Source organism: Alexandromys fortis, unplaced genomic scaffold (assembly GCF_014885135.2).
Source record: "Alexandromys fortis isolate MF-2015 unplaced genomic scaffold, M_Fortis_MF-2015_v1.1 scaffold_4, whole genome shotgun sequence".
NCBI lineage: Eukaryota > Metazoa > Chordata > Mammalia > Rodentia > Cricetidae > Alexandromys > Alexandromys fortis.
In genome coordinates, this window is record NW_026067944.1 from 31,867,070 (window position 1) to 31,893,358 (window position 26,289).

General features: G+C 41.4%; 1 protein-coding gene and 1 long non-coding RNA gene across 4 annotated transcripts in view; one reads left to right on the forward strand and one right to left on the reverse strand.

The window, feature by feature from the left end:
• The window catches only part of Cd96 (CD96 molecule), a 76,143-nt gene extending 71,448 nt beyond the window's left edge, over nt 1–4,695 (reverse strand). For 2 of the 3 annotated variants that reach the window (XM_050149013.1, XM_050149012.1), the window contains exons 1-2: nt 4,560–4,695; nt 1,506–1,595 (exon numbers count right to left, since the gene is read on the reverse strand). In XM_050149013.1, coding sequence (XP_050004970.1) covers nt 1,506–1,566 — 61 coding nt within the window. In that variant the 5' untranslated portion in view covers nt 1,567–1,595; nt 4,560–4,695. The remainder of the gene's footprint in view (nt 1–1,505; nt 1,596–4,559) is intronic. The other variant, XM_050149014.1, reaches the window with a different exon arrangement.
• The window catches only part of LOC126505768 (uncharacterized), a 69,799-nt gene continuing 46,911 nt past the window's right edge, over nt 3,402–26,289 (forward strand). Inside the window, exon 1 of the long non-coding RNA XR_007592977.1 lies at nt 3,402–3,522. This is a non-coding gene — a long non-coding RNA (uncharacterized lncRNA). The remainder of the gene's footprint in view (nt 3,523–26,289) is intronic.

Here is a 26,289-nt window from a genome sequence, read left to right on the forward strand (position 1 = left end):
CTGAGTCAGTTTCTGTAATAACTAGTCTAAGTACAGTAGTTTGTTTTCAGACTTTCTCTGTAAATTCTTTGCAATAGAATGACTTTTCTTTTAAAAGAGTATGTGTTTACCAGGGTATTTTAAACAACTATTGTTTTAAGCTTCGTGCATCATAAGAGTCATATTGTTGTTACCTTATCAGAAAGGAAATCAAAGCACTGAGAAATGACATAGGTCATTTAGAGGCCACTCCCTTATGAAAACGTAAATTCTCTTTGCAATTAGTCACATTTGTAATTTTTCTTTAACATTAACCTCATAACTCCAAACAGCCTCCTACATTTAGTCTGGTTGAGTAGAGTAAGAGCTTTGACATTCCCTCTGAGGAGAAATGGACCTTTGTCTCCATGTAGGTGAATCTCCAATGGGGAAAGGAGGAGATGCCTCAGGTAGAGGTACCCTAGGGCATCATCTCTACCTGGCTCATGAAATCCTCAACATTAAAGAAGATTCTCCCATCAGCAACCTGACCGCATGGTACAGACCACTAAAAATTTGTTCAGCATCGAGTCTTTGATAGGTCTTCAGAAATGCTGGTCTCCGTTTTAGACTTTACCATTGCAGAAGTTATACATTATGGTGACAAGTCCCCCAGAACTCACAAGGGGAAAGGATAAAAAGATGACAAACTGCTGAGAAGAAACCAGTCCTCAAGGGCATTGGATGGATAGGAGTTACTCTACACTTGAGGATGCACAAAGCTTGGGTAGACAGAGGTGCACACATCTGAGTGCAGCTCTCTGGAAGGGATCCTTCAATGACATGCCTCTGAGCCTATCTGGACCACAATTTCCAATGTCTTTGATTCAGAAACTCCTACAACCTTTACAGCCAAACACAGTTAATTATTAAAACCCTCAGGCTTTCAATAATAATCTTGTACTGTGGTATTTGGATCTAAGCTTTTGTCCTTCAATTTTGAAGTAGGCCTTTTAGGTTCTGGTTCCCATGGCCATAAGGACTCCACTTGGCTTTCCAGAGCACTCCTTGTATATGACTAAGACGCAACATACATCCAACCACTAATGACACTGGTATTACAGAGGAGAAATGCTTGTTAATCTGAAGAGAAAAGAAATGCTTGAGACAGGATTAAAAGCTGAGCAAAGCTTTCTGCCCATGTACACAATTGTAGGGCTGTTTTAGTTTTCTAGAATTGTCTTTATAATGGTCCAGGAGCTTTTCCTCTCCAAGACACGATTTTCCAATTACCCGAGACTCTTTGAAGAGAGAAAATGGTGAAGAGAGGCCATAGCAATGGCACAAAACATACATTCCCTTCTTGGCTCATGAGAAATCCTGTCTAGACTCTAACATCCTTTCCTGGCTGTCACATGAGTGACTGACAACCTTAGCAACAGTTTGCCCTTTAGTGATCAACTCTTGCAGCTGTCATGAGGCATTTCAAAGGAGCAAAGTTTCCTAAAGCAGCTATCTGAAAGGACAGGATTGAACGGATGTCTTACCCCTGAAAAACTGTATCTGGATGATGGAGTAAACCGCACAGTATGTCCATTTTCTCCCCATTGTCTCCCGAACAGCTCACATCAGCATTTCTGTAATGATCTCAGGAGTCAGTGGATGTCTCTAGCTAAGCAAACGCTCCTCACCCTATTCGTGCTCAAAACCCCAACTCTACCACAGGGCTGGGGCTGTTGATCACTTGGCAAGTCCCCAGGAAATGAAATGCAGACAGGAAAGTAGTGTGGTTCAGGGCTAAGTATAACCGCCACAAGAACAATGCAGAAGCTGTTCTCTGAAACCTTGTGTCTCACCTCTAAAAGATTTTTTTCATATCATAAGATTCTCTCCTTCAGTCTCTTTGTCAATCAAGCTGCCTCTAAAATCCAAACAAAGGAAATCGTGCAGAGCAGTCCCCGTGTGCTTTTTATGCATTTTTCTTTCAAGAATACAAAGTCATTTAGCAGACACGAGCTCTTAGCATCTCATAACAGCGTTTCAACCCAATCTTAAGATATATTTTCTGTCCAAAATTGCTCCAGGGTGCAAGAACAATGGTTAACATATTTGATTTTAATAAACTCTGAAGAATAACAGCGAGTAATGCCAGCTTTCCTACTGAATTCATTGTCTATCTTCTTGTAGGGAAATCCACGTTTCTGGGGAGGGGAGAAGCGAGTGTCTTTTCCACCCCTTGTCTTGATAGGTTGGAGGCCAGAAGGGGCAATCCCTCATTGCAATGGTCAGGAGCCTTTTTAGAGGATGACACAAGAGCTCTATCTGGCTACGCAAAGAACCATAAAGAACTGCATAGCACATCAGTGAGTATGTTAAACCCACTCTAGCTAGTTTTTTTGTTGTTTGTTTGTTTCATTTTGTTTTGTTTTTGACTCCTGGTTCATGATCTAATGCCTAGGAACTTCTGTGGCCTGAAGACAGAATTTTCCTTGTTTTCCTTTGGGATCCATCTAGACTCGCAGAGAAGACAGTTTTCAGTTACTCATGGCATACAGAGTGAATGTATCTGATACCTTGAAGTGACAAGACCCAAGTGGCAGCCCCTCCATGGCTGTGTTTCTGCAGCAGGTGGCAGCAACAGCCTGCGGACCAGAAAAGCTTTCCCAGGTGATGGGAATGGCCTCCACGGCTTTTCCGTCCTGGTAATATTTTCTAAAGGCTGTTTCAGCAGGGGGATAGGCATTCTCTGTACTTAAAAATAACTCTTTTATGAAGCCATATCAATCTCTCCTATTATCCTCTTTGCTCACCAAATCCCAAAGCACACAGCATTTCTTCTGCCTTATATTCCAGCTTGCTGCATATGAAAAGGAAACAGAAGCAGTCAGTTTCACAACGTGAAGGGAAACCTTGAACTTCTTGAACTTCAGAGGAAAACACAATTATTTCCAAAGGGGAGCTGGGACGTACATTCACTTTTGCTAGAGAAGCAAGCCAGGACTGTGTTTGGACAACATTTTTTAAATAGTCTATCTAAACACTCAATTAGACAAGGGCACTGAGAAGGAGGAAGAGAACAAGAGGTAAACTTATTTTTGTGGTTGCTACAGTGATTAACTCAAATATTACTGGATTTTTATTTTTAACCCACTCACATAAATTACAAGAAAGTGAAGTGTTATACCTTTTGAGCCCTTCCCAGTGTGTTTGAAAACAAGACACTCAAGGATTCAGTTAACTGAAAAATATTTATTGTGACCTTTCAGGGATCACTGAAGACATACGCGTCTAGGTCATTTAAATATAATGGAAAAATCATGGTCTTTGTTCCCAAGAAACTTGCCATTCTGCTAGGGAAAGGGCATCTGTGTGCATCAGAAAATGAAACAAACAAACAAAGCTAAAGTTCCACTTTTGTACCGTGCTGCCCGAGTGAACCAGCACCACAGAATTTACAGAACCAAACAGAGAGAGGTCTAGGGAGAAAATGACCAGAATCATCTGAAGTATCGAATCTGAACCTGGCCTTAATGCTACAGAAGTCAACCTGGAAGACACTGGGAGGTGAGCTATTCCGGACAGAGGAGCTAGGAAGAGCTGATGCATGTGAGCATTGAAGTTCGAGGCAGATGCAGTGTGCATCTGAGCTGTTCTTTGGGGGCAGTAGCTAGATGCAAGTCAAAGCCACTGAGAGGCAAGTTTGAAGCACAGAGAGCTTTCAAGTCCAGGCCACGAGCATAATTTCTCTTCTTCACTTGGGAATTAGTATAGGTTCGGGTCCCCCCTCCCCCTCCCAGCATCAGCATAATGCAGTATTGTTTGATCACAAAAGACGAAGGGGGTGGGCGCAGGCAAGTTGAGTGGATGAGGGGTAAATCGGGAGGCAGAATATGATGGGTCTGAATAAGAACAGGTTCTCCAAAAGTCAGGCATGGGTGAGGAGAAGCTCAAGGTGGCCCACCCTCGCTGCTGACATATTTGCTACAGAGAAACTCAGAGAGACAGAGAGTCACTGCCTTCAGTGGTGGACCCACCGTTGACCTCCCTGGGCCCCAGTAAATAGCGCCAATCCAATAGTCCTATAGATGACCTTGGATACACTGTGGGTCGCAGAATAAAACCAAACTCATCAATTTGGGAAAAGAGCAGGTATGGAGGAGGGGGGTTGAGAGGGATGGGAGGATGATTAAAAAAAAAAGGCCAGGGGAGAAAGTAATCTCAGCATATTGTATTGTATACATGTATGGAATTGTCAAAGAACATAATCAATTGTACTGATTTATTTAAAGGAAGGCAGAAGACCTGTTGAGAAATTATGTTTCTCTTGGCAATCTAGGAAAGTGCCTGCTGGGTGCCGGTGGTGTCCACACTGTAATGGCAGTGTGGCCTTTCCTAAGACAAGGGAGTACATGGTGAGCTGCCCTTTGTACTGCTCTGTCTACAGTTCTCAGAACAGCCATGGCTGTGGAATGGGTACTATAGGAATAGTTTTCAGTAAAACTCTAAGGCAATGCCACATATATTAAAACAGTATTACACTATCCCTTTACAAGATCCACAATGTTGAAATAAGGCCATCAAAAGAATTCCAAAAATCTTACCTGTCCTTTGTTTTTAGCAAATTATGTAGCTCATAGTTCGGATATTTTTTCAAGAATTTTCCTTTTCTATAGAAAGCTGCCTCTCCAAGTTGATGCATCCCTGCCCCTTTGAAAAATTCCCCACAGTCAATAAGTGGCCAGTGACAGGCAAAGTCCAAAGGCCTGAGCACTTGCTTTGTTTATGGAAACAAACTGCATAGTGTCTGCCAGCTCCCGAGCTGTGCTACAGTGAGGCTGTGCCACATCCTTAACACAGACCAATATCTCCTTCTTCTTCTCTTGCTTTCCTCATCCACTTGAAAGTGTTGATCCTGAGCGTACTGCTCAGCAAATTCCCTGAGTACCAAGCGCACTGTGTGTTTCAGTTCCTTCTTGTTTGCCATGATAAAACACCGTGACAGAAGCCACTTAAAGGAGAAAAGGTCTGTTTAGATTTACAGCCCCAGAGGGAGATAGTCTATCGTGGGAGGGAAAACATGGCAGTAAACCAGGGAGTCACGGTGCAGGACGGGAAGCTGGCCTGCCATCATGCATCTCTGTTCAGGAAGCAGCGTGAACAGGAAGTGGTGCTGTTACAAAGCCTTCGTTTTAGCATCAGCCTGGGGTGTTTGCATGCAACGCAGACCCGCCGCTGGAAGGCTTGTCTGGCTACAAGAGATGACTAGTTGAGACTCAGTATCCTCCGTTACTAGGAGTCCTCATTATGTTCACCTTCACAGAGTCAAGGAAGTTGACTGCAGTAGGTTTCCACGCCACCCCATATGCCTCCAATTGCAGCTGTCTCCCCTCATACCGTCTCACTTCATTCCATCCTCCCACTTGACCCACCCACTCTAGCCCACACCTGTCCTCACTTCCTTCAGTCCACTCTTAAAATATATTCTATTTCCCCTTCCCTGATAGACCCATGTGTCCTCCCTGGACCCCTCCTCTACCTAACCTCTGCAGGTCTAAGTATTGCTGTTTGGTTATCATTTACTTAATGAGTAATATCCACTTATAAGTGAATACATATTTGTCTTTCTCAGTCTGAGTTATCTCATTCAAGATGATTTTTTTCGAGTTACATTCCTTTGCCTGTGAATTTCACGATGTTGTTTTTATCAATTGAGTCCTTTGTGTAAACATACCACAATTTCTTTATCCATTCTTAAGTTGAGGGACATGTAGGTTGTTTCCACTTTCTGGCTATTATGGACGAAGCTGCAGTGAATGTGGTTGAGCAACTGTTCTTTGGGTATATGCCCAAGAGTGAAATGCCCAAGAGAGAGATAGATCAATTCCCAGTTTTCTGGGAAACTGCTTTATTGATTTCCATAGTGGCTGTACAAATTTTCACCCCGCAACAGTGGAGGGGTGTTCCTCCTTCTCCACACCCTTGCCAGCATAAGCTGACACTTGCATCATTGACATTAGTCATTTTGACGGGAATAAGATGAAAACTCAAAGTGGTTTTGATTTGTATCTTCCTGATGGCTAAAGATGTTGAGCATTTCTTTAAATGTATCTCGGGCTTTTGAGATTTTTTTTTTATTGAGAATTCTTTGTTTATATCTGTACCCAATTTTTAAATTGGATTATTTGGTTTTTTGATATCTAGTTTCTTGAGTTCTTTATATATTTTGAATATTATCCCTCTGTCAGAAATGGAGTTTATAAAGATCTTTTCCCATTCTGTAAAATGCCACTTAGTCCAATTGACTTACAGAAACTTTTCAGTTTCATGAGGTCCCATTTATTAATTGTTTATTATAGAGCCTGCACTACTGGTGTTCTGTTTAGGAAGTTGTAGTCTGTGCCAACGTGTTCAAGGTTATGCCCACGTTCTCTTCTGTCAGGTTCAGTGTGTCTGGTTTTATGCTGAGGTCTTTGATCGATTCGGAGCTGAGTTGTGTGCAGGTTGGTAAATATGGATCTGTTTAGATTCTTCTACATGCAATCATTCAGTTTGGCTAGCACCATTTGTTGAAGACGCTGTCTTTTTTTCTAGTGTGCATTTCCGGCTTCATCGTTAAAAAACAGGTGTCCATATGTGTTTGGATTTATATCTGGGTCTTTAATTAAATTTCATTGATTAGTGTGTCTGTTTTTAATGTTATACCATGCTGTTTCTTCATTAGTATAGTTTTTTTTAAAGAGATTTGGATGAATATTTTCTTTTGCTGGCACAGAGCAGAACCTTTGCTGAGACATTTCCTTAAGGGGGCTGAAGAGAAAAAGAAACAACTTGTCGATGGAGTCAGAGAAGATTGTGACATTTCTGCAGAAGTTTCCCATTTAGCAGAGTAAAGCAAAAGTACAACATCTCGGACCAGATATAAGAAACCAATACCTTAATGAGAGAGCACTTGGGAGCCAGAGGCAGGCTGATCTCCATGAGTCTGAGGCCAGCCTAGTCTACAAGAGCTAGTTCCAGGACAGGCTCCAAAGCTACAGTGAAATCCTGTCTCAAAAAAAAACAAAAACAAACAAACAAAAAAAAAAGAACAAAGCAAAGCAAAACAAAACAAAAAGAAACAGATACCTTTGCAGAGAAGCTGCCTTTAAGGGGGTGTAACAGAGTTCCACTGTAATGGCTCTCTCTTGGAGAGAAACGGGATTGCCATATACTGCAAGGGGAACATCTCCTACCACACCCCAGTTTCAGATATAGCCCGACTTCACAACAAGTCAGGATATCTTTCCCCCCAATACCTAGCTTTAATTTGTGGTGTTCTGATAGGATAAAGGGAGTTATTTAAATTTTCTCTATCTGTTGAGACTTGCTCTGCTTTCAAGTATGTGGTCAACTTTGGAAATAGTTTCACGAGGTGCAGAGAAGTAGGTGCATACTTTTATGTTTGGGTGAAATGTTCTGTAACTATCTGCTATGTCCATTTGTTTTACAATGTCTTTGAGTTTCAGTATTTCTCTGTTTTAGGTTTTGTCTGGCTTGTGGAGGCCCAAAAATGTGAACCTATTTCCACCTTGTCTGAAGGTCAGAGAGTTTGAGGTTGCTCAAACTTGTTGACAACAAACGGGGCTACACATCCTGACCTAGGGTGTGGTTACTTGGTTCTTTTGACATTAAGATGGCCCACTCTACTTTGACCAATGTTCAGGAAATTCAAGCATACTTCTGCTCCTACTTTTGAAATGGGAGGTTTGACTTTGGGAGTAACTGCCTTTCAGGATTCTTGGTCTAGGGTGGATTCACTGCCTAAACAACTTGCTATCTCAAAGTATTGAAGCAAGTAACTGTTTTAGTTGCCCTTTGCATCATGTTAAAGCAGTCTTTTGTCTTCTTCCACCTGTAGTACTGTGGTATAAAAGTGTATGGAAACTTAAATGTGGTGATTTTCAATATTCACTGGAACTCCCTCCTGGTACTATCCTATGCTTTCTGTTTTATTATTCTCACTCGTGTCTTCACCCTTTTTACTATTTTCCTGGTCCACATGTCCATACCCTGGTAAGCAGTATTTTTGTTGAAGTTGGTTTCTGACACTGGATAATCTGTTCACTGAAGTCTCCCACTATCAGTGTGCGAGGGTCAATGTATAAACACACGTGTAGTAGTGTTTCTTTTACAAATTTGAGAACATGGATAAGAGGTGTCTAGAAGCCAGGATAGACATTTCCTGGCCTCTTCTTCTGCATGGTAAGTACTAGAAAACCAAACGCTTAGAAAGGCTGGCTGTTGGCTCAAGACATCACAGAAGAAAACTCCATGCTGCAGGTCTCTACTCTTGTTGCAGAAGACCTTGGGTAACAAGTCATTTTCACAGTTCTTATAGATTCTTCAATCTGCCACTTTAACCCATTGTCCTTCATCTTATCAGTGTTTAGCCCCCCACCCCATTTCTTCTGTTTAACATCCCAGGCCTTTGTTTTCACTTCCCATTTAAAAAATCTATTCTCAACAAAAGCTACTAAGGATGCTGAAAAAGAAGCTCATGTGTTGTTGGTGGACATGTAAATTTGCATAGCCATGAGGATTCCTCAAAAATAAATAAATAAAACTGTCATATGATCCAGCAATTCTCCTATGAGGCAAATTACTATTTGTTCTAAGAGAGACAGTGGCGAATGGCCAAAGTGAGAAAGAACATTCAATATCTTCTTCTTAAGGAACGGTTTATAGATATAGGAAATGCTTTGGAGCTTGAGGTTTGGTACAAAACAAAATTTTCATTCATTGGAAATATTAATCCAGCTTAGCTGTTAAGTCAATGACCTTGGCTAAGTAACACGTCACAACTTCACTTTCTTGAACATAAAATTAGGATAACAACAATGCTTGTTTCCCGAGACTGCTGTGGAGATTCTAGGGTATAACCTATGTGTTAGTCCAGTATCTGGTGCACACATCAGCTAATAACATCACAGCAAGAACTATAAGTGCTTGGAACAAAGGACAGGAGTAAAAGGGCAAAGATGGTTTCTAGATATCCCTCTTTTCAGATCAATGGTGTCAGACAGATAGGCCATCTGATTTTTCTAGGCTTGCATTTCCTCATTAGTAAAGTAGTAAATGGCTAAAGATTACACAAATGAAAATAGCTTTCTAGTTCACTGACTCAAGACAGGCTTAATGGTCATCACTAAGTGATTTGGTCTGCCATTAAATTATAAAATATGAGATTTCCATGAAATATAGAGAAGATGATAGTCCATGTAAAACAGAAAATTACAATAAATTATATGGGTAAATATCTTTGTCCTGGCAGTTTTAGCCTATAATCCCTTAATGCATTTCTTCCTCCTGGAAGGAGGCTTTTTCTTTGACCTTAAAAATCAATGCTGGAGTGAATTAATCATAGCCTGCTGTAGTGATTGGATTAATGGGCAGATCTTGCTAGGACTTACATAAAAGCCTAAAGTAAATTGCTACCCTATGCACAGAACTACTGGGTTAGATACAGGGATGCCATAAAAGAAATTTAAGATTGAATTAATAATTCCATTGCTTTAAAAACATGCCTCTAAAAATAAATTGAGAGTTCGAATTCTCTATTATTTGTCTCCATAGAAATTTAACCAAAAAAACATTTTTTAAAACTAAGACTGTAAAAAGTTGCAGGAAAGTCAGCAACTATCAGCCCCAATTACTTTCTGAATAACTGTAGAAAAGAGCTATGCCAATATTTTCATCAAACTTACTCCTGAAGATCATGTGTGTTTGTGTGTCTGTATATGTGCACATGTGTGTGGGGGGTGCATGTGTAAGACATGCCCACGTCAGGTACCTTCTTCAATAGCTTTTTCTTAGACGGCATCTCTGATTGAATGCAGAGCTCACTGGTTTATGTAGATTGGCTGGCCAGCAAGCCCCAGAGATCCTCTTGTCTCTGCCTCCCTAGCCTGGGATTACTAGCTACTGCTATGCTCAGGGTTTTTACAGGAGTTCTGAGGCATCAAACTCAGGTCCTTAAGCTCATGTGACAGGCCTTTACCAACTAAGTTCACCCCTCAGTCCCCATTCTGAATTTTAATTGGCCTCATGTCATTCAACAATCAAGTCTTTTAGTCTTTATCTAGAGAAGCAGCTACAGTTTCCACTGTGGTAGAGAGGAGGGCAGAGCAAAGCAACTTAGTCTTCACATTTTCCTGATTTAAAATATTTGACTCAAGGGTCCAAGGAACGATTAGTCAATGCCCATAGGTTTTCATAACTTTCTTCACAATGCAGGTGACCAAACAAGAATAAAGCCAAATGAATCTATGCCTATGAGACTGGCCTCAAAATCTTATATTGGACCTGACTATTGAATTTTTTTTCCATCCAGCTTCACATATTGTCCCTTATTGCCCTGATGGGAGCTAGAAATGGCCTTGGGTAACTGTGTTTGTGACATAAAACATCTTAAATGGATGACGTAATTACCTTGGGTTTTTCTGCCATTGGAGTGCCATAAGCAATTTAGTGTTTATGTGTTAGTGATGTTTGGGGCTTCATGGAGACCAGACAGGAATGCCTTGAAAAGTGATTGCAGAAATGAGAGCGTGTCTTTAGTGATGAAAGTCCTAACATGGTATTTATTGCTGTGTGCCAGAGCAAGGACTTTGTTCTGCTGCCTTCTTCTATACTAGTTACCTCGCTCATCTCCTCTTACATGACTGCTCTGTCTACTTGTAGCCCACCTTCCCCTTTGACCCAGTTGTCAGATGTCTCTCTTTCCCACATCAAATTTATCATATGGCCTCTATCCACATGTCGTCAAGTTGGCCCTTGGATATCTTCTGACATAAAATCTCTCTGGCTCAAGGCGTCAATGCAATAAAAACAATAAAATGCTAGTTTTAATTTGAGTCATTCTTGGGTTATAGTCTGGCATTTCTTATAATAATTGTCAGTTTGATGACACATCCTAAAGTCTTCTGGTAGACCAAAGACCAGGAATGTGTTCCATTAACTAAAATAAAATGGGGGCTGGGAGTGTAACTCAGTTGGCAGAGTACTTGCCTAGCATCCCCGAAGCCCCAGGTGTGATCCCCAGAGTGGAATAAAAGCAGTTGTGGTAGTGTGTGCCTGTAATCCTAGAAGTTAGGAGACAGAGACAGGGGCAACGGAAGTTCAAGGTTTTCTTACATACTGAGTTCTAGACCAGCTTAGGCTACATGCGATCCTATTTCAAACAGAAAAATAAAACAAGCAAACAATGACAAGTCCTGAGAAAAGAATGGATCAAGGACACTGAGACAAGCCTGGGTATTCCGGAGACCTTTGGAGCCTCTGCGACCACAAAATTTAAGGACATGTCTGGGGTCTCAACTGCAGTTCTTACTGAATGAGCCATGACCTCCTTGGGAGCAGCATTATTCATCCATGCAGAATAATTCCACTCAATTTTCCAAGTTATAATTTGAAATTAGCTCATTAAGCCAGCAGGTTTCCATAAGCTTTTTCTTACATCTTAGTTTTGGTTAATATGGCCACTACCCTATCCTCAACCCTATTCCCTTGCTTCATGCAAGGTTTAATCCAAGAAACACCAGTATGTTCCACCTCAGTTCCTTAATATCACATATGGTCTACTATCCCCTCCAATGTATTTTTAATTGGGTTGTGAGATAGTATGTGTCTATATGATTTTTCACAATTCTTCCTTTAGGTTATCCCTTCCCTGAGCCCTGTGATATCCCCTATACACCCTCACTGCTTATGCCTCCACACCTCTAGTATTCCTCTCTCTATGTCCTATAAATATTATCATTGTCAAAAGCCCATGGTTGATGAGACCATAGGCCCTTGAATTGAACCTGCTCCTGTTGTACTCTCATCCTTTGTTAAAGAAGCTTTTTTTTTTCATGGACAACAGTCAATGCAGAAGTGCAAAGTGCTGAGAATAAAAGTCTGAGAGCTCAGCTATAATTGGGACACCTAATCCCCAGTCCATGCTGCCAAGGTTAAGGGAATGATGTGGGATGTCCTTCTGTATATGTGTTGCCTTTATTGGCTAATGAATAAAGCACTTTTGGCCAACCGCTTAGCAGAATATAGCCAGGCTGGAAGAGATATATTTAGAGAGAGTAGGTGGAGTCAGGGAGACACTATGTAGTTGCCAAAGGAGAAGAACATACTGGAACTTTACTGGTAGGTCACAGTCTCATGGTGATACACAGACTAATAGAAATGAGTTAACTTAATATGTAAGAGTTACTTAATAAGAAGTCTGAACTAGTAGACCAAACAGTGTTGCTATTAATATAGTCTTGTGTGATTTTCGGGTCTGGGCAGCTAGGAACGAATGGGCAGTCTCTGTTTACAAGGGAACATCAAGGAAAGCACATAGAAAGAATGTGAGATGTTGGGACTGGAGAAGCTGACTTGTTACAGAGATTGTACTGCTCTTGCAGAGGACTTCAGTTCAGTTCCCAGAGCCCATGTTGGAGAACTCATGACTGCTTATAACTCCAAATCCAAGGGATCCAACATCTCTGGCCTCTGTTGGCACTTTCATTTACATGTACATATCCCCACAAGACATATATGCCTACATGTAGTTAAAAATGACAAAAATACATTCATACAAAATAATGCAAGAGCTGGACAATGGGGAAGAATATTGTGAAATGCTATTTTTCAGAAATCATGTAACTATTCCTATGAACTCACAGTGACTGTGGTTACCGATGCAAGATTAAGTCATCCAAAAATTTTAGCATAGATGAGGTAGACACTTCCCCAGGTCCTCCTTTGCTGAGGAGCTATTGGGAGGTGAGATCTACTGGGGTGAGAGATGGGGGAAGAATCATTCTTTCTAAAGGCTAAGCCCATGCACCATTGGATCACTCCACACCAATGCACATATGGGCAGTATCCCCTGGCCTTGGTAGGTGATCCCAAAAAAAGGACATCAAGTTTGGACAGTGGTGTGTTGAATGAATACAGGGAGACATGAAGAAGAGAAATGGTGGATATAATCATGTCTCATTATGCACACATATGAATTCCTCAAAAGTAAAGAGAAATTATTTTAAAATGAAAGCACAGATTTTCTTTAATAAGAACAGAAGCTATAGATACAGATCTGTTATAACTGAATTTCTGAGGTCTGGAATGTGTGAGTGGTTGGGATGGGGCAGTGCGCATGCACTAACCCACTTTACAAGGCTGTGAAGGGAGAATACACAGAAAAGTATCTGGGCAATGAGGCAGCTGGGCCGGTACACAAATGGAGTGACCAGACCCCTAACAGAAGTCTTTCTTCTGTGAAAGAGAGATCATGAGATGAATAGTGACAAAAATTGAAATACCGGCACCAGCCAAGTTCTAAAAGTTTTTATTTGAGTTCCTGGTGTGTGACTGGTGAAAAGTAGCAGGAGAAGAGACCTGGGGAACTAGTGAAGAAGTAATTTCTTGACTAGTGGCTGAGAAGATGGGGACAAGAAGGCTAAATAGATTCCTGAGCAGCATCAAGGCTGGAGAACACGGTAGTGGTGCTTCTGCCGGATCCAGCAGCTCTTGATGTCCAGGGTGCAGGACAGGAGAAGGCAGCTGGGCAAAGTGAGTGTAAGATACACAGTGAGATGAGGGAGGACTAGCTACCTGACTACTGTGTGTACACAGAGACAATTGGAACCTCAGGAAATGGCGAAAGGAAGGGGCTAAAAGCAGGGGTAAAAGGGATGAGAGGTGGGAACAGAAAAAGCCAGCTTTCTCTTGTTCTCCATACTACTCACTTCATGATTTCAGCCCCAGTGTCACCGAGAGCTTACAAAGGAGCCTTTGTTTGAATGACAGCTGAATTAAAATTCAGCTCCTTCTTATCCCAGCAGCGCATGGCTGTTCCGACTGGCACCAACATGTGCTAGAATGGTACCGCACGTGCTATTGTCCTCCTGAGTGGAGTAAACAGGAAAAAGCTTCACTATGGCCAGAAACACTAAGCTGAAACCCACGGACTGTGTTCTTGGGCTCTGTAGAGGGTGGGCTGTCCCTTAGAGGAGTCGGGATGCAGAAAAGCAACTTGGCCCATGTACTGTTATTCGCCATGTTGTGTCTTTAGGTAACTGTCACCAAGGTGAAGAAGGGAACAGGGTATTCTTGTGAAACATGACCTGGCATTATGCTAGTGTTCAATTATGAGCTAAGAGCCGGCAGGAGGGAAATTGCCAAAACACGTTTTACATCCAAGTACAAATGATGCCAGGCCTCGGTTGTCTCTTTATCTTTGGATAGCTTCCAAATTTCATCTCAGGAGGTCTTTATTTTCAGGAGACTGAAAAAGAAAAAAAATCAATCACTTAAGTCTTGATGAGGTTAAGGTGGAAAATTAGAATGGATTAGAGCTGATTATAAACACAATTCCTCTGCCATGCTTCCTGGGGACCAACAGAAGTCTGTCAGACCCTCATTAAAACAATTACTCTCAGGAGCCAGTGATAGGATACATAGTTTAGTGACCAGGTTGAAGGTTAGATTGAATCCAAACTAGAGAAATTTAGAGAAAAAAAAACAGAAAATAAAGTATACACTAAATCTCACAAACCTCCAGCCTTCAAATGAGAGGAATCTTTCTTATAACCAACATCATCTGTTATCTGTCAGTCAGTCTATCCATCCATCCATCCATCCATCTATCCATCCATCCATCCATCTATCCATCCATCCATCCATCCACTCATTATCTGTCTTCTCTCTCTCTCGTGTGTTTGTGTGTGCACATGCATTTAATCTTAGATAAACACAAGCAAAGATCACTAGCTTTGGAGGTGGGCCAATCTAGATTCTAGTAGTTGATCCCTATTTTCTGAATTTAATGACACACAAAAAATAACGCACATTTGAAAAAGCCACAGAGACATTTGAGATCAGAATATGTGCTGGCCTCCTCTACTTCATAAGACGATGCTTATGCTAGTCCCAGACTTTGTGCGCTTGCAAGGCTGGCTCCTCCATCAAAGTAGATTCCAGATGAGGAATTCCTATTACTCAAAATAATGGCTGCATGGTCTGCAGATGTGTTATTTGCTGGGTGCCGAGGTTTGACAAGCTAAAGTCCCTACTGTGTGACCTCGAAGACATTGCAAGTTATTTCCTCATCTTTTATGAATGTTAATTGGGTCAATATAATCCTTATGTGATTCTTTTTAACATTTTGAGTCTTCATAATGAGACTTTATTTTCAAAGAATTTTTAATAAGATGAGAGTGAATAGCAGCCTAATGTAAAAATTAATGTAAAATTTGAAATATTTTAATGTAAAAATAAAAAAATGGCATTTTTTGTCACATACAAAAGAAAAAATGCAAACTTCAGACTCCCTGTGCTGTGCCAATCCATCACTTTAGACAATACAGAGAGTTTTTTACGTATCTGTGGGGCATGAATGGTGCTACAAGGGGTTCTCTTGTGTTCGCTTTGTTATTTTCAACATGAAATTGTTGCTGCTATATACATGCTTACAAACGGCACTGTTTTTGTTTTACTACTGTTGTGCTTCATTGGTATTTTTCTTCCTCAAAAAGTCAGCATTAGTGAGCTCTGAGAGAGGACAAGGACTTTTAGTTGGTGACTCAACGAAAGCCTGAGTTGTTAAGCAGAGGTTTATAAGGGCCCTGGAGGAAAGCATGGATTAAAGGGCAGGTGACAGTGTTCTTCCTCACTGAAGTGGTCCAGCCAGGTCGTTTAGAGAGGGGCCTTTCCCACACAAGGCTTAAAACTGAATTTGAGCTGCCAAAGAAAAACTGGACCTTGAAGCCTAACAGCACCATTTATACTTCCAAGAGCTCCAGGAGAGCATTGCTTCACTTGTAGGTCTTTTGTCTTATCTGGAACAAAAATTTCCAGGGTCTTTGAAACTGGAGCAAAAATTCTCTTAGGTTTTTAGAGGTGTTAAATTGACTCACCAAAGGAAAATGACTTAATACAAAGCCTGACACAGTGGGCATAAAAGTAATACTTGAGTAATATTGAGTAATCCTCAATAAAGGATGACTTTAAAAGCTATATTGGGGGTCACATTTAGGGTCATCATGGCATGTGCAGAAACATGGGTACAAATAATGTTGTGATAATCTCCAAAGCATGATTATTCATAGTATATCTGTGAAAATGGTTCTGACAATAAGAATGTTCTAGTTTCTTTCTCTAATTTTGTGGACCAGGAAATTGACCTAGGGAAGAAGAGTATAGCACCCAACGTCACACAGTTCTGTGGAGGGTCGTTCATCAGGAGTAGAAATCCTTGCTTTAAGCACTGTGCTTGCTTGCTTCCTTTCTTCCTTCCTTTCTTTCTTTCTTCCTTCCTTCCTTCCTTCCTTCCTTCCTTCCTTTCTTTCTTTCTTTCTTTCTTTCTCTCTTCCTTTCTTTCGATGCTATTTCGGCTGCCACAGTACCAATGATGTATACTGTCTTAGTTATGGTTACCATTGATGCAATAAAACAACAGAACCAAAGCAACTTGGAAAGGAAAGGGCTTGTTTGGCTTGTCTTCTCGCATTGTAGTACATTACTGGAGGAAGTCAGAATAGGAACTTAAACATGGTTGAGACCCAAAGGCAAGAGCTGATGCAGAGGCCTTGCAGGGGTGCTGCTCACTGGCTTGCTCTTCGTGGCTTGCTCAGCTTGCTTTCTTATTGTAGTGAGGAGGCTGCTTGTTGGTTCCTGGCTGCTCAGTCCTGAAATAATCAAACAGAAATGGTATTATTTAAATCAATTCTTGGCCAATTAGCTCTAGCTTCTTATTGGCTAACGCTTACATATTAATTTAACCCATTTCCAATAATCTGTGTATTGCCACATGGCTGTGGCCTATGGGGTGAAGTTCCCAGCTTCTATCTCTGACTCTGCCCTTCTTTTTCCCAGCATTCAGTTTAGTTTTCCCCACCTACTTACCCTATCAGGCCAAGGCAGTTTCATTATTAAACAATGGTATTCACAGCATACAGAGGGGAATCCCACATCATCTTATAGAACTCAGGACCTCCAGTTCAGGGTTGGATCCTCCCCCATCAATCACTTATTAAGATCTTACAGAGGTATTTTTCCAATAGAGGTTTCCTCTTTTCAGATGACTCTAGGTATGTCAAGTTGACATAAAACTATCCAGAACATAAATACATGACCATGGTGCCCCAAGAATCTGGAGGTTAAACTGGAGTATTTGGTCTAAGAAAATAGCTGAACCTGGAATGTGTTCAAAATCAGAGAACAAAAGGGAACACACAGTCTGACTGACAGTAACTACTTCCATGAATTTATAGAAGAATGAGAGCTGACCTAGAAGCTAACCACTCCGGCGCCATGGACTTCTCCATAGTGGCCTGATTGACTTCACCCTAAATAGCTCTCCCGGATGGTGGCAACTGAGAGGCTAGACATAATGGATGGAAGCAAAATAGATTTGAAGGGCTTCCAAGTTTAGCATCCACTACCCTTTTCTTAGACGTCTCTTTTTCAGATTGGGCACACAGCCAAAATTTTAAAACACATAATATGTAGCACCCTTTAGGGAACACTCACCCAGTCCCACTAAAAAACTGCATGGGATTTTAATTGAGGGCATTTGTAGCAGTGGTTTCAGAGACCACTCTGAATGGTTGTCGGGCTGGCTGGCTGGCTGCGTACCCAGGAAAGCTTCTCAAGAGAACTTGCTAAGAAAGAGGATCCCCTCCCCACCCCTCCCCCCGGCTGCCTGCCAGGTTCCTCCATGCAGTCAGCCTGTGGTGACTCTTAAGCATCTCTAGTTTATAAAAGTGTTGAGAATGCTTTGAAATGGAATCGTCCCAGTAGCTCAGGGTGAGAGGTACTGAATGGGAATAGAAGAAACCAGTACCAGGGGCACCAGAAGCACCCCTGTACAGGCACGAGCACGGTGATGTAAAAGGTGTGGTTAGCATCTTCACTTCACCCTGCCCTTGCAAAAATCACTTCAGCTTCCACTGTCAGACTTCACTGTACGTCCACCAGAATCCAAGTGTGCACCTTAGCATTTTACTCTTCCGACTGCACTTTCCTGTGCCATTGACTTGGGTGGAAGTTACAGACTGAATGGTCTTCAGTGACCCTCGTATCTAGCAGCACATATATGGAGAGAATGCAATAAACGTTGAAAACGTACATCAAGCGCGGCTTCCTATCAACGTGGCACCTCTAGGCTCTAGCTGTAAGAGCTTTGACGAAAAGCCTCACATCACCGAGAATTTAGATTTGTCGGGAAATAGCGAGGGTTAATTCTTCAGCTCAATTTTCATGAGATAAAAATTCTAACCTAATGAGCCTTCCACCACCTACAGTGTAACTTCAGGAGATGAGCAAGTGGCCCCTGGGCTTTTCCACATGGTTTTCATCATCCTTAGAGTCTCAGCCAGTGGCTATTAAACAAACACAGATGCTTATCTGGAAAGCAAATTAGCCCAAAAAGCTGTATGCCATACATCAGCCCTTAAATCAACTGGGATACTTTGGGAAGCATGTAATCTCTTGAAGCAGATTCATCAGCAACTGGTATGAGTTATTTTGGGGATTTATAAAACTAGAATGCCAGAATGAGAAAACAAAGAAAGTGTTAACTCATTCTGGCACTCTAAGAATTCCAAAACATGAACAAGAGTTATGAACTCACGAGACAACCCTGCTGCTTATTGAAACCAAGGAAAGGGGGTTCCAGTCGAACATAAACTATGTTCCCTCTTGGTCATGGTTTAGGCAAGAGTGGGCAAACATAGCACACTGGAGGAAATCTTCTGCAAGATAGTGGTCTAGGAGTAATACTAAGGAGAACTCATCTCCATAGAAGAGTAAGAGAAAGCTCGGATTTGTAGCAAAATATTTGTCTGCATTGGGTGAGGGTATCTGTAATACCTTTTGGGATCAGATTCATATTTGTCTGTTGACCTAGTCCTTGTGAACTTGTCTTGGTCCATGGATAAGAGAGAAACAGTGTGACAATAGTGTGGTATTCAGTACATAACTACTGAAATACGTAGGTAGCATACAAGCATGCATCTGGTCAAGGTTGAAACATTAGACGTTGTTTTGCCTGGGCATTGTGTGAGTAGAGAAACTTCATCTGTACCTACTTTAATGTAAACCTTCTGTCCTCTTCAAATTCTCAGCATCCTCAGATTCTTGGAACTCCTTTATTTTTGCATTCTAACAGAATTATTCCATCTGTGTCATCTTGTCAATGTTCTGGCTCAGTAATTCCTCTCTTCGGCAAAGAGATTGTGGTTCGCATCAGATAAAGGCACGCTCCTCTGGGAAAGCAGCATACCTCCTTGCCTTCCCACCCTGCACAGAGATAGTTCTTTTTTTCCTTAACCATTTTGCTCTAATATCGATCCTCTTAGATTTTATTTATTATATATTCACAAAGGAGGAAGATGGAGGGAAGTAGAAGGAAGGGGAGAGACGTCTATGGCATCCGTTTGTTAACAGTTTTATTATGCACGGCTATTTCAGTAAAACTTCTGGAAGCTCGGGACCCCTTTTGAAGTCTGATTAATGAGAATATCGCGCGGTGGAAAGAAGTGTCCTTAAAGTTGTCCATTATCCTAGAATAGGTTTAGAATATGTTCTTCAAGAGAATCTACGCAAGAACAAAGCCAGCGACAGTGAGGGAAGCCAGCGAGGGGCAGGGCATTGAGACAAGCATGGCATATGGCAGCAGGGGCACTTGACAGGACTGTGATATAGACAGTGCCACACAGAGGCAGAGACCATGCTGAGGGCTAGCGCTGGTACCCTGCACAACCCTGTGGAGGTAAAAGTGTCACTGATGCTGCCCATCTGAATACACAGAGCTGCTGAGACCATGCTGAGGGCTAGCGCTGGTACCCTGCACAACCCAGTGGAGGTAAAAGTGTCACTGATGCTGCCCATCTGAATACACAGAGCTGCTGAGACCATGCTGAGGGCTAGCGCTGGTACCCTGCACAACCCAGTGGAGGTAAAAGTGTCACTGATGCTGCCCATCTGAATACACAGAGCTGCTGAGACCATGCTGAGGGGTAGCACTGGAACCCTGTACAAGCCTGGAGAGATGACAGTGGCACCGATGATGCCCCATCTGTAGTACCCAGTGGAAGAATCACTAGGGGCTCTGTGAGTTTACTGGTTCAGGGCTCCTTCACTTGGTCCACAACAACTGGAGGTCTTGGAATCCATCAACCATGGATGAACACGGAATATGAGCATAAGCCAATGGCACGCATTTGTAGTTTAAAACATGAGCTACCTCCTAAGAGCTGAGGAACTGATGTGGAGCTGGTTAAGACATAAATAGAAAGGCAGTTAGAGTCAATGCCGAGAATTTCCTTTTTCATTTAATTTTATTTGGACAGGGTTTCTCTGCAGCTTTGGAGCCTGTCCTGGAATTTGCTCTGTAGACCAGGCTGGCCTCAAACTTACAGAGACCCACCTGTCTCTGCCTCCTGAGTGCTAGGATTAAAGGTGTGCACCACCACTGCCCAGCTGAGAGTTTCTTGAATGTCACTGTTTTTCTGCAATTTGATACCATGCTGGAAAGTAGAAAGAATCCAGAGATGAAGGTGTATGGTCTGAAGACATATAAGCCACTTATGACAAAAGAAAGTAACATCAGTGAGCAACTTATTCGAAAGTAATAATTACCCAGGTTTTCCTGGCAAAGAGTAGACAGAAATCAGCTCTTTGTAATCCAAATTCCTTTTGGAAGTGCCCAGAAGTTTGTCCTTAGAAGCCCTATACTAGATCTAGAAAACATCATATTGAGTGAGGTAACTCAGACCCGTAGAGACAAATATATGTACTCACTTATAAGTAGCTTTTAGATATAAAGCAAAGAAAACCAACCTACAATTCACAATCAGAGAACCTAGACAACAATGAGGACCTTAAGAGAGACATACATGGATCTAATCTACATGGGATGTAGAAAAAGACAAGATCTTCTGAGCAAATTGGGATCATGGGGACCATGGGAGAGGGTTGAAGGGGAGGGGAGAAGAGAAGGGAGCAGAGAAAAGTGTATAGCTCAATAAAATCAATAAAAAAAGAAGCCTATACTATACGTCCATCTACTACATCGTTCAGTGTGTTCCTAAAGTAAGGATCAGGAACATGAGCCCTTTTTAAGGTTCATTACACCAGGATTCTGACCTCCAGACTCTGTTTCAGAATTACATAGATTTAATGTAATATTTGTGTTGCAAAAAGTATATTATCTTGTGTAGGCTTCTAGTATTAGCTTGCTATCCTCAGTGGAATAAAAAATGGAAAGGTTAGTGAGACTAATTTGTTTTAATGCTTAATAAAATACTTCAGTTATAACTGAAAGAAGCAGTACCAAGGAGAGGCTGAGACCATGTTGAAGGGTAGCATTGATACCCTGTAGAACCTGCTGCTGCTTCTGATGACGTGGAGCTGGTGAGACCATGCTGAGGGATAGCATTGGTACCCTGTAGAATCTATGCTGCCTCTGATGACACAGAGCTGGTGACACCATGCTGAGGGGTAGCATTGGTCCCCTCTAGAACCTGATGCTGCCTCTGATGACACAGAGCTTGTGAGACCATGCTGACGGGTAGTATTGGTCCCCTGTAGAACCTGATGCTGCCTCTGATGACATGGAGCTAGTGGATAGGTATCCTTTTTCAGTCTTCATTTGACCAGCTTGGGATTTGTTATTTGATGGCTTTTAGACTAACTTCGGTATAAAAAGCCAACAAGGGCAGGAGTTTTGTTATGAAGCTACGTTAAAGGTAGACCTTGCAATTTCAGGTATGTTCCTTACCATTTTATGGGCCTCGTGAGTGTTTCTTGGTCACTGGTTTAGAAACTACTGTGCTTGGAGAATGGGCACGGAAGCACAGGAATTGCCTAGGCCCATTTGAGGTGATTTGTTAAAGGCCAGGTATTGAATGCAGCCTGAACCTGGATGCCAGAGAATGCAGTTAGCTCAGAAGCCAGCTGGAATTATAGCTGAAAGTCACAGAGAGGCTCTGGGTGAGATATAAGGAAACTGATTCCACAAAACATGTTTCTTTTCTCTGTGATTTAAAATCCAAAATCTGTACAATGTTTGTCAACTTCACGCTCCTTTAAAAATTAGACACAAAGAGTAGAGAATCCCCAGAGGAGGTTGGAGCAAAGAACCTTAAACCAGACACAGTGAAAGAGAATGCATTTTAAATTTTATCAAGTAGCATGTTGCAATGTCACATGAATAACAAGTGCCCAGGGGCATGATTTAAATGATGGCTTAGAATTTATCCCCACTGCCCTCTGTCCCCTCTTTCAAAGTAAATGGCAAGGAAGGTTGAGTAAGAAATGTCATCTAGGCTTCCCATTCTTCTTCTGGCCACTTCAGGCACAAAACAATGTTTATGCTTTATTTTGGTCACCTTTTGTTAGGCTCCTCAATGCAATCCATCATGTCCTCTAAAAATATTAGCCATTCTGTTTGACCTAGAAGAAGACAGTGAGTTCCAAATTGACTTGCTGACAGGGGTAAGTGATCGACAATGCTGCTTCCCAGCTATTTTAGGGAAAGCCTACATATGACATAACTCTGATGGATGATGGGAAAGCACACAATGGGCCAAAAGAAAAAAAAAGAGGCAATGAGAAAAATGTAATCAGGCTATTTCCCCATCTCCCTCCCCACCTGCGGCCCTGTGAGACCACGACATGTCAGAGAGACCTTTACTGGAGTTTATAATTGTTCCTTTATTTAGCATAGCCCAAGGCTGTATTATCAAGGACTCTGCAGACAGACTTGTTGAAACAGCCAGGAAAAGTACAGGATAAAGAATAGGTAAAACCAAACCTTTCCAGAGCAATGCCTTTTCCACACGCGGGAGTCACCACCCTGTATTCTTTATCCACCCCTCATTTAGTCCACTCAGCTTCAACCTTGTCTAGGGCAAGACCATTTCAACTTAGATTTTAGAGATACATTTATAGTTAATAAAGAAACTATAATGAAAGATTTCTCTCTGTCAGTTTCACAATGATTTTTGTTAGCTCATCCAAAATGAATTCACTTTCTTTTTTAAGAATTTAGGGGGTCTTAAATACTAAATAGTATTAAATACTAGGGAAGAAAAAAATGAAAAGATCAGATTTCTTCCTTCAAGGAACTCCTAATTTGGGTTTCATATGAAAATCATAATTTATGCTGCCACATTCCTAAGCCAGCATAATTCCTAGCTGCATTCTAAATACTTATTGTTATACCCACTATAAAATGGAGTTCTCACTGCTCACCAAAGAAACTTTTTTTTTTTCAGCAGATGGAGGCCATTATAGAAATCCACGACTGGTCAAACTGGAGAAAATAGCTGATAGTGGGTGTAACCCACCTAAGGCTCAGGGAATGTCGAGGAGGAGGGGCTGAAAGATTGTAAAGGCCAGAGGACCAGGATGTATGCTGGGAGATTGCCTCTTTATCTATGGGATGGGACAGCTTCACCCAGGAAATCTCAGCAATATGGTGGCCTAAACAAGACCTAAAAAATGATAGCAATTGATGTGCCAACATGAATGGGTAAAATCCCAAAGGCCCTCATTCCTAGATGTAGAGCCATAGGAAGTCATTGGCTGTTGAGAGAGGGAGCTTTTTTCTTACTGTCTTCTGGTATTTCTATTATATGTGTCTTACATAACTGTCACAGTTGTTAGATGGGCTTTCTATTTATTCTCATTCTTTTCACTTTCTACTTTGTGTCTATCATCTGCAAGTTCACTAAATCTTTGGACTTTGTCCAGTCTACAAAAGGGTCATAAAAACCTTCTTTACTATTAGGAAACTTTTATGGTTTTACTAGCATATCAATTATACATGGTAATGGATTTCCTGGGGATATTTTATGAATGAATATTACATATTGCCAGCATACCCATCCCTCCTCTACAACTATCTCTTGTCTCCTCCTCGCTCCTGCTAATCCTCTTGTTCTTCACAACTAGTCCATGTTCTTCACCATCGACTTTCCTGGGGTTTATGGTTTAACAGGAAAGTGGACACCTTACCAAAGAAAATATCTCTCCCTCCTCCTACATTAATTGCCTACATATTCTTAGGGAAGTGGAGTCCCCCTTCCTTCATGGGATTTTAATGGGCCCAATTTTGTGCAATAATCACAGCTTTTGTGGCCTCAAGAGTTCTATGGCCTTGACATACTTAAAACGTGTTCCAGCTCTAACCACGTCATCCTTTAGCTCAGAGCGTCCCAACCTTCCAGTGCTGTGATCCTTTAATCCAGGTCCTCATGTTGTGGCAACCCCTGACCAGAAAATTATTTTCATTGCCACTTCACAACTGTAATCTCACTACTGTTATGAATCACTATGTAAATATCTGATATGTGGGATATCTGATATGTGACCTCTGTGAAAGGGTTGCTTGGCCCCCAAGGAGCTGCAAGTCCCAGGTTGAGAACCACTGCTTTGGGATGTCACATCATTTGTGCGGACTCTCCTGCAGTATCCCCGGGTCTCGGAGTGGGTGATACAGATATCTCACTTATGGCTGAGCAGTAAACAGGCAATCGTTCTCGGCAGCAGTGTGATCAGTTATGTGTCTCTGCAGTTACTACTGCCCACGGTGAGAAAAAGCGTCCCTGACCAAATCAGACAGCAGGGCATTTTTATTTTTAGCATTTCCTTTTGATCCTTTCTTAGACTTTCCATATGTCTGCCTAGTTATCAGTATACTGTTGATGTCACTTTTTCCATCACAGCTTTGAGAATATCGATCATCACTATTTCAGATTCCTGTTCTTGCAATTCTGTGCCATATGTGAGCCTGGTTCTGGAGCGTGATCTCTCTGTGTAGCCTAGATTTTATTTGTTTATTCATATTCTAGCTTGCTTTGCAAATTTTTATTGGAAGATGACTGTGATAGGTACAAAAGAGGAAGTGAATTGCTTGTAGTTTTGTTTGGTTACTAATTAGACTGTGTTTATCATTTGCTGTAGCTATAGGTATCAATAGCTAATTTTGTTCTATGTTGTCTGTTTTTGCTTTGTTTCGTTTTCTTTCCTTTTATCTTTGAGTTTTCCCAGTGATCTCTTTTTGGGCAGATTCTGAGGTTTATATTGCTCTTAGCCATTGTCCTTGTTATTACATAGGAGGTCTGTCTATCTGGAGTGATGTGTATTAGGGAGAAGAATCCTATAATCTTGTAGTTAGCTTTTAGTGTTTTGGTGAGCTTATGTGCATGCTCTATAACCTTCAAAAGTACAGCACTTGTCCCTCCTTCTGCTACAAATATGAAACAGGAAGATGAGGGAGATCTAGATGCCTTGTTTTATTTCTAGGAATCAGCAACCTTTTCCTTAAAAAAAGCAAAAGAGTAAGTGATTTAAGCTTTGTGAACAATACGGTTTTCATTATACCTACTTAAACCTGCTATTAAAGAATAAAAGCAACACTAGGCAATACATAAACAAATGGGTGTTGCTGTGTACTAATAAAACTTCAATAGTCAAGGAGTGAATCACACTGAGATAATACTTCATTGCACTAGAATGACTATAGTTGAAAAGGCAGAAGTAAACAAATATTGACATTGGTGTGTTGGCCTACAAGAGTTCCAAAATAGCCTGGGATAGAGTATAACACAAGTTTATTTATTAGGGGTTAAACTCACAGAAATAGTAGTGATCTGCAGTCCTCTGCATGCAATGGGAGATGGAACTGAATCCAGCAGCCAACAGGCCCATGCATGCTTTTTGTCTGCATTAATAGTACATGAGACCTCATCCAAAGTGGTCTGGTATCTTAAAGGTTATTGGCTGAAGGAGTTCCCACAGCACCTCCCCCTGTATCTAAATAAGAGTCTAAGTCTAACACAAATCTATATACAATAAAAAAGAAAAATACCAAGTATTGTCTCTGGAAAAGAAGAGGTAAAAACATACATAAAAATTAGAATTACAACCAGCATGAACAGCATCAAGCAAGAAACACATGCTGAATGTTTCAAAGTTATCCTACCCTAAGAAGTCTAAGTCTAATATTAAAAATGGCTTGGCCAAGTCTTGAAAGGAAATTAACTATGACTATCTAGTCTTCAACCTCATTGAAAGACCTGAGAAGGAAAATTATATTACTTGAGTAAACAGTAAGTGCAATCAAGCAACTTTCAAAAGGTACAAGAAATGACAGAGACAACTGGGTACCTGGGCAAATACCCAAAGTGACATTTGCAATGTTGGGGTCACCAACTTTGGCTAAGGCCCAGAGTATCTGACAGACCATTTTCAGGGGCAAAAAATTTGATAAACCATCTTAGCCTGTCTTGACAAAGTTTGACC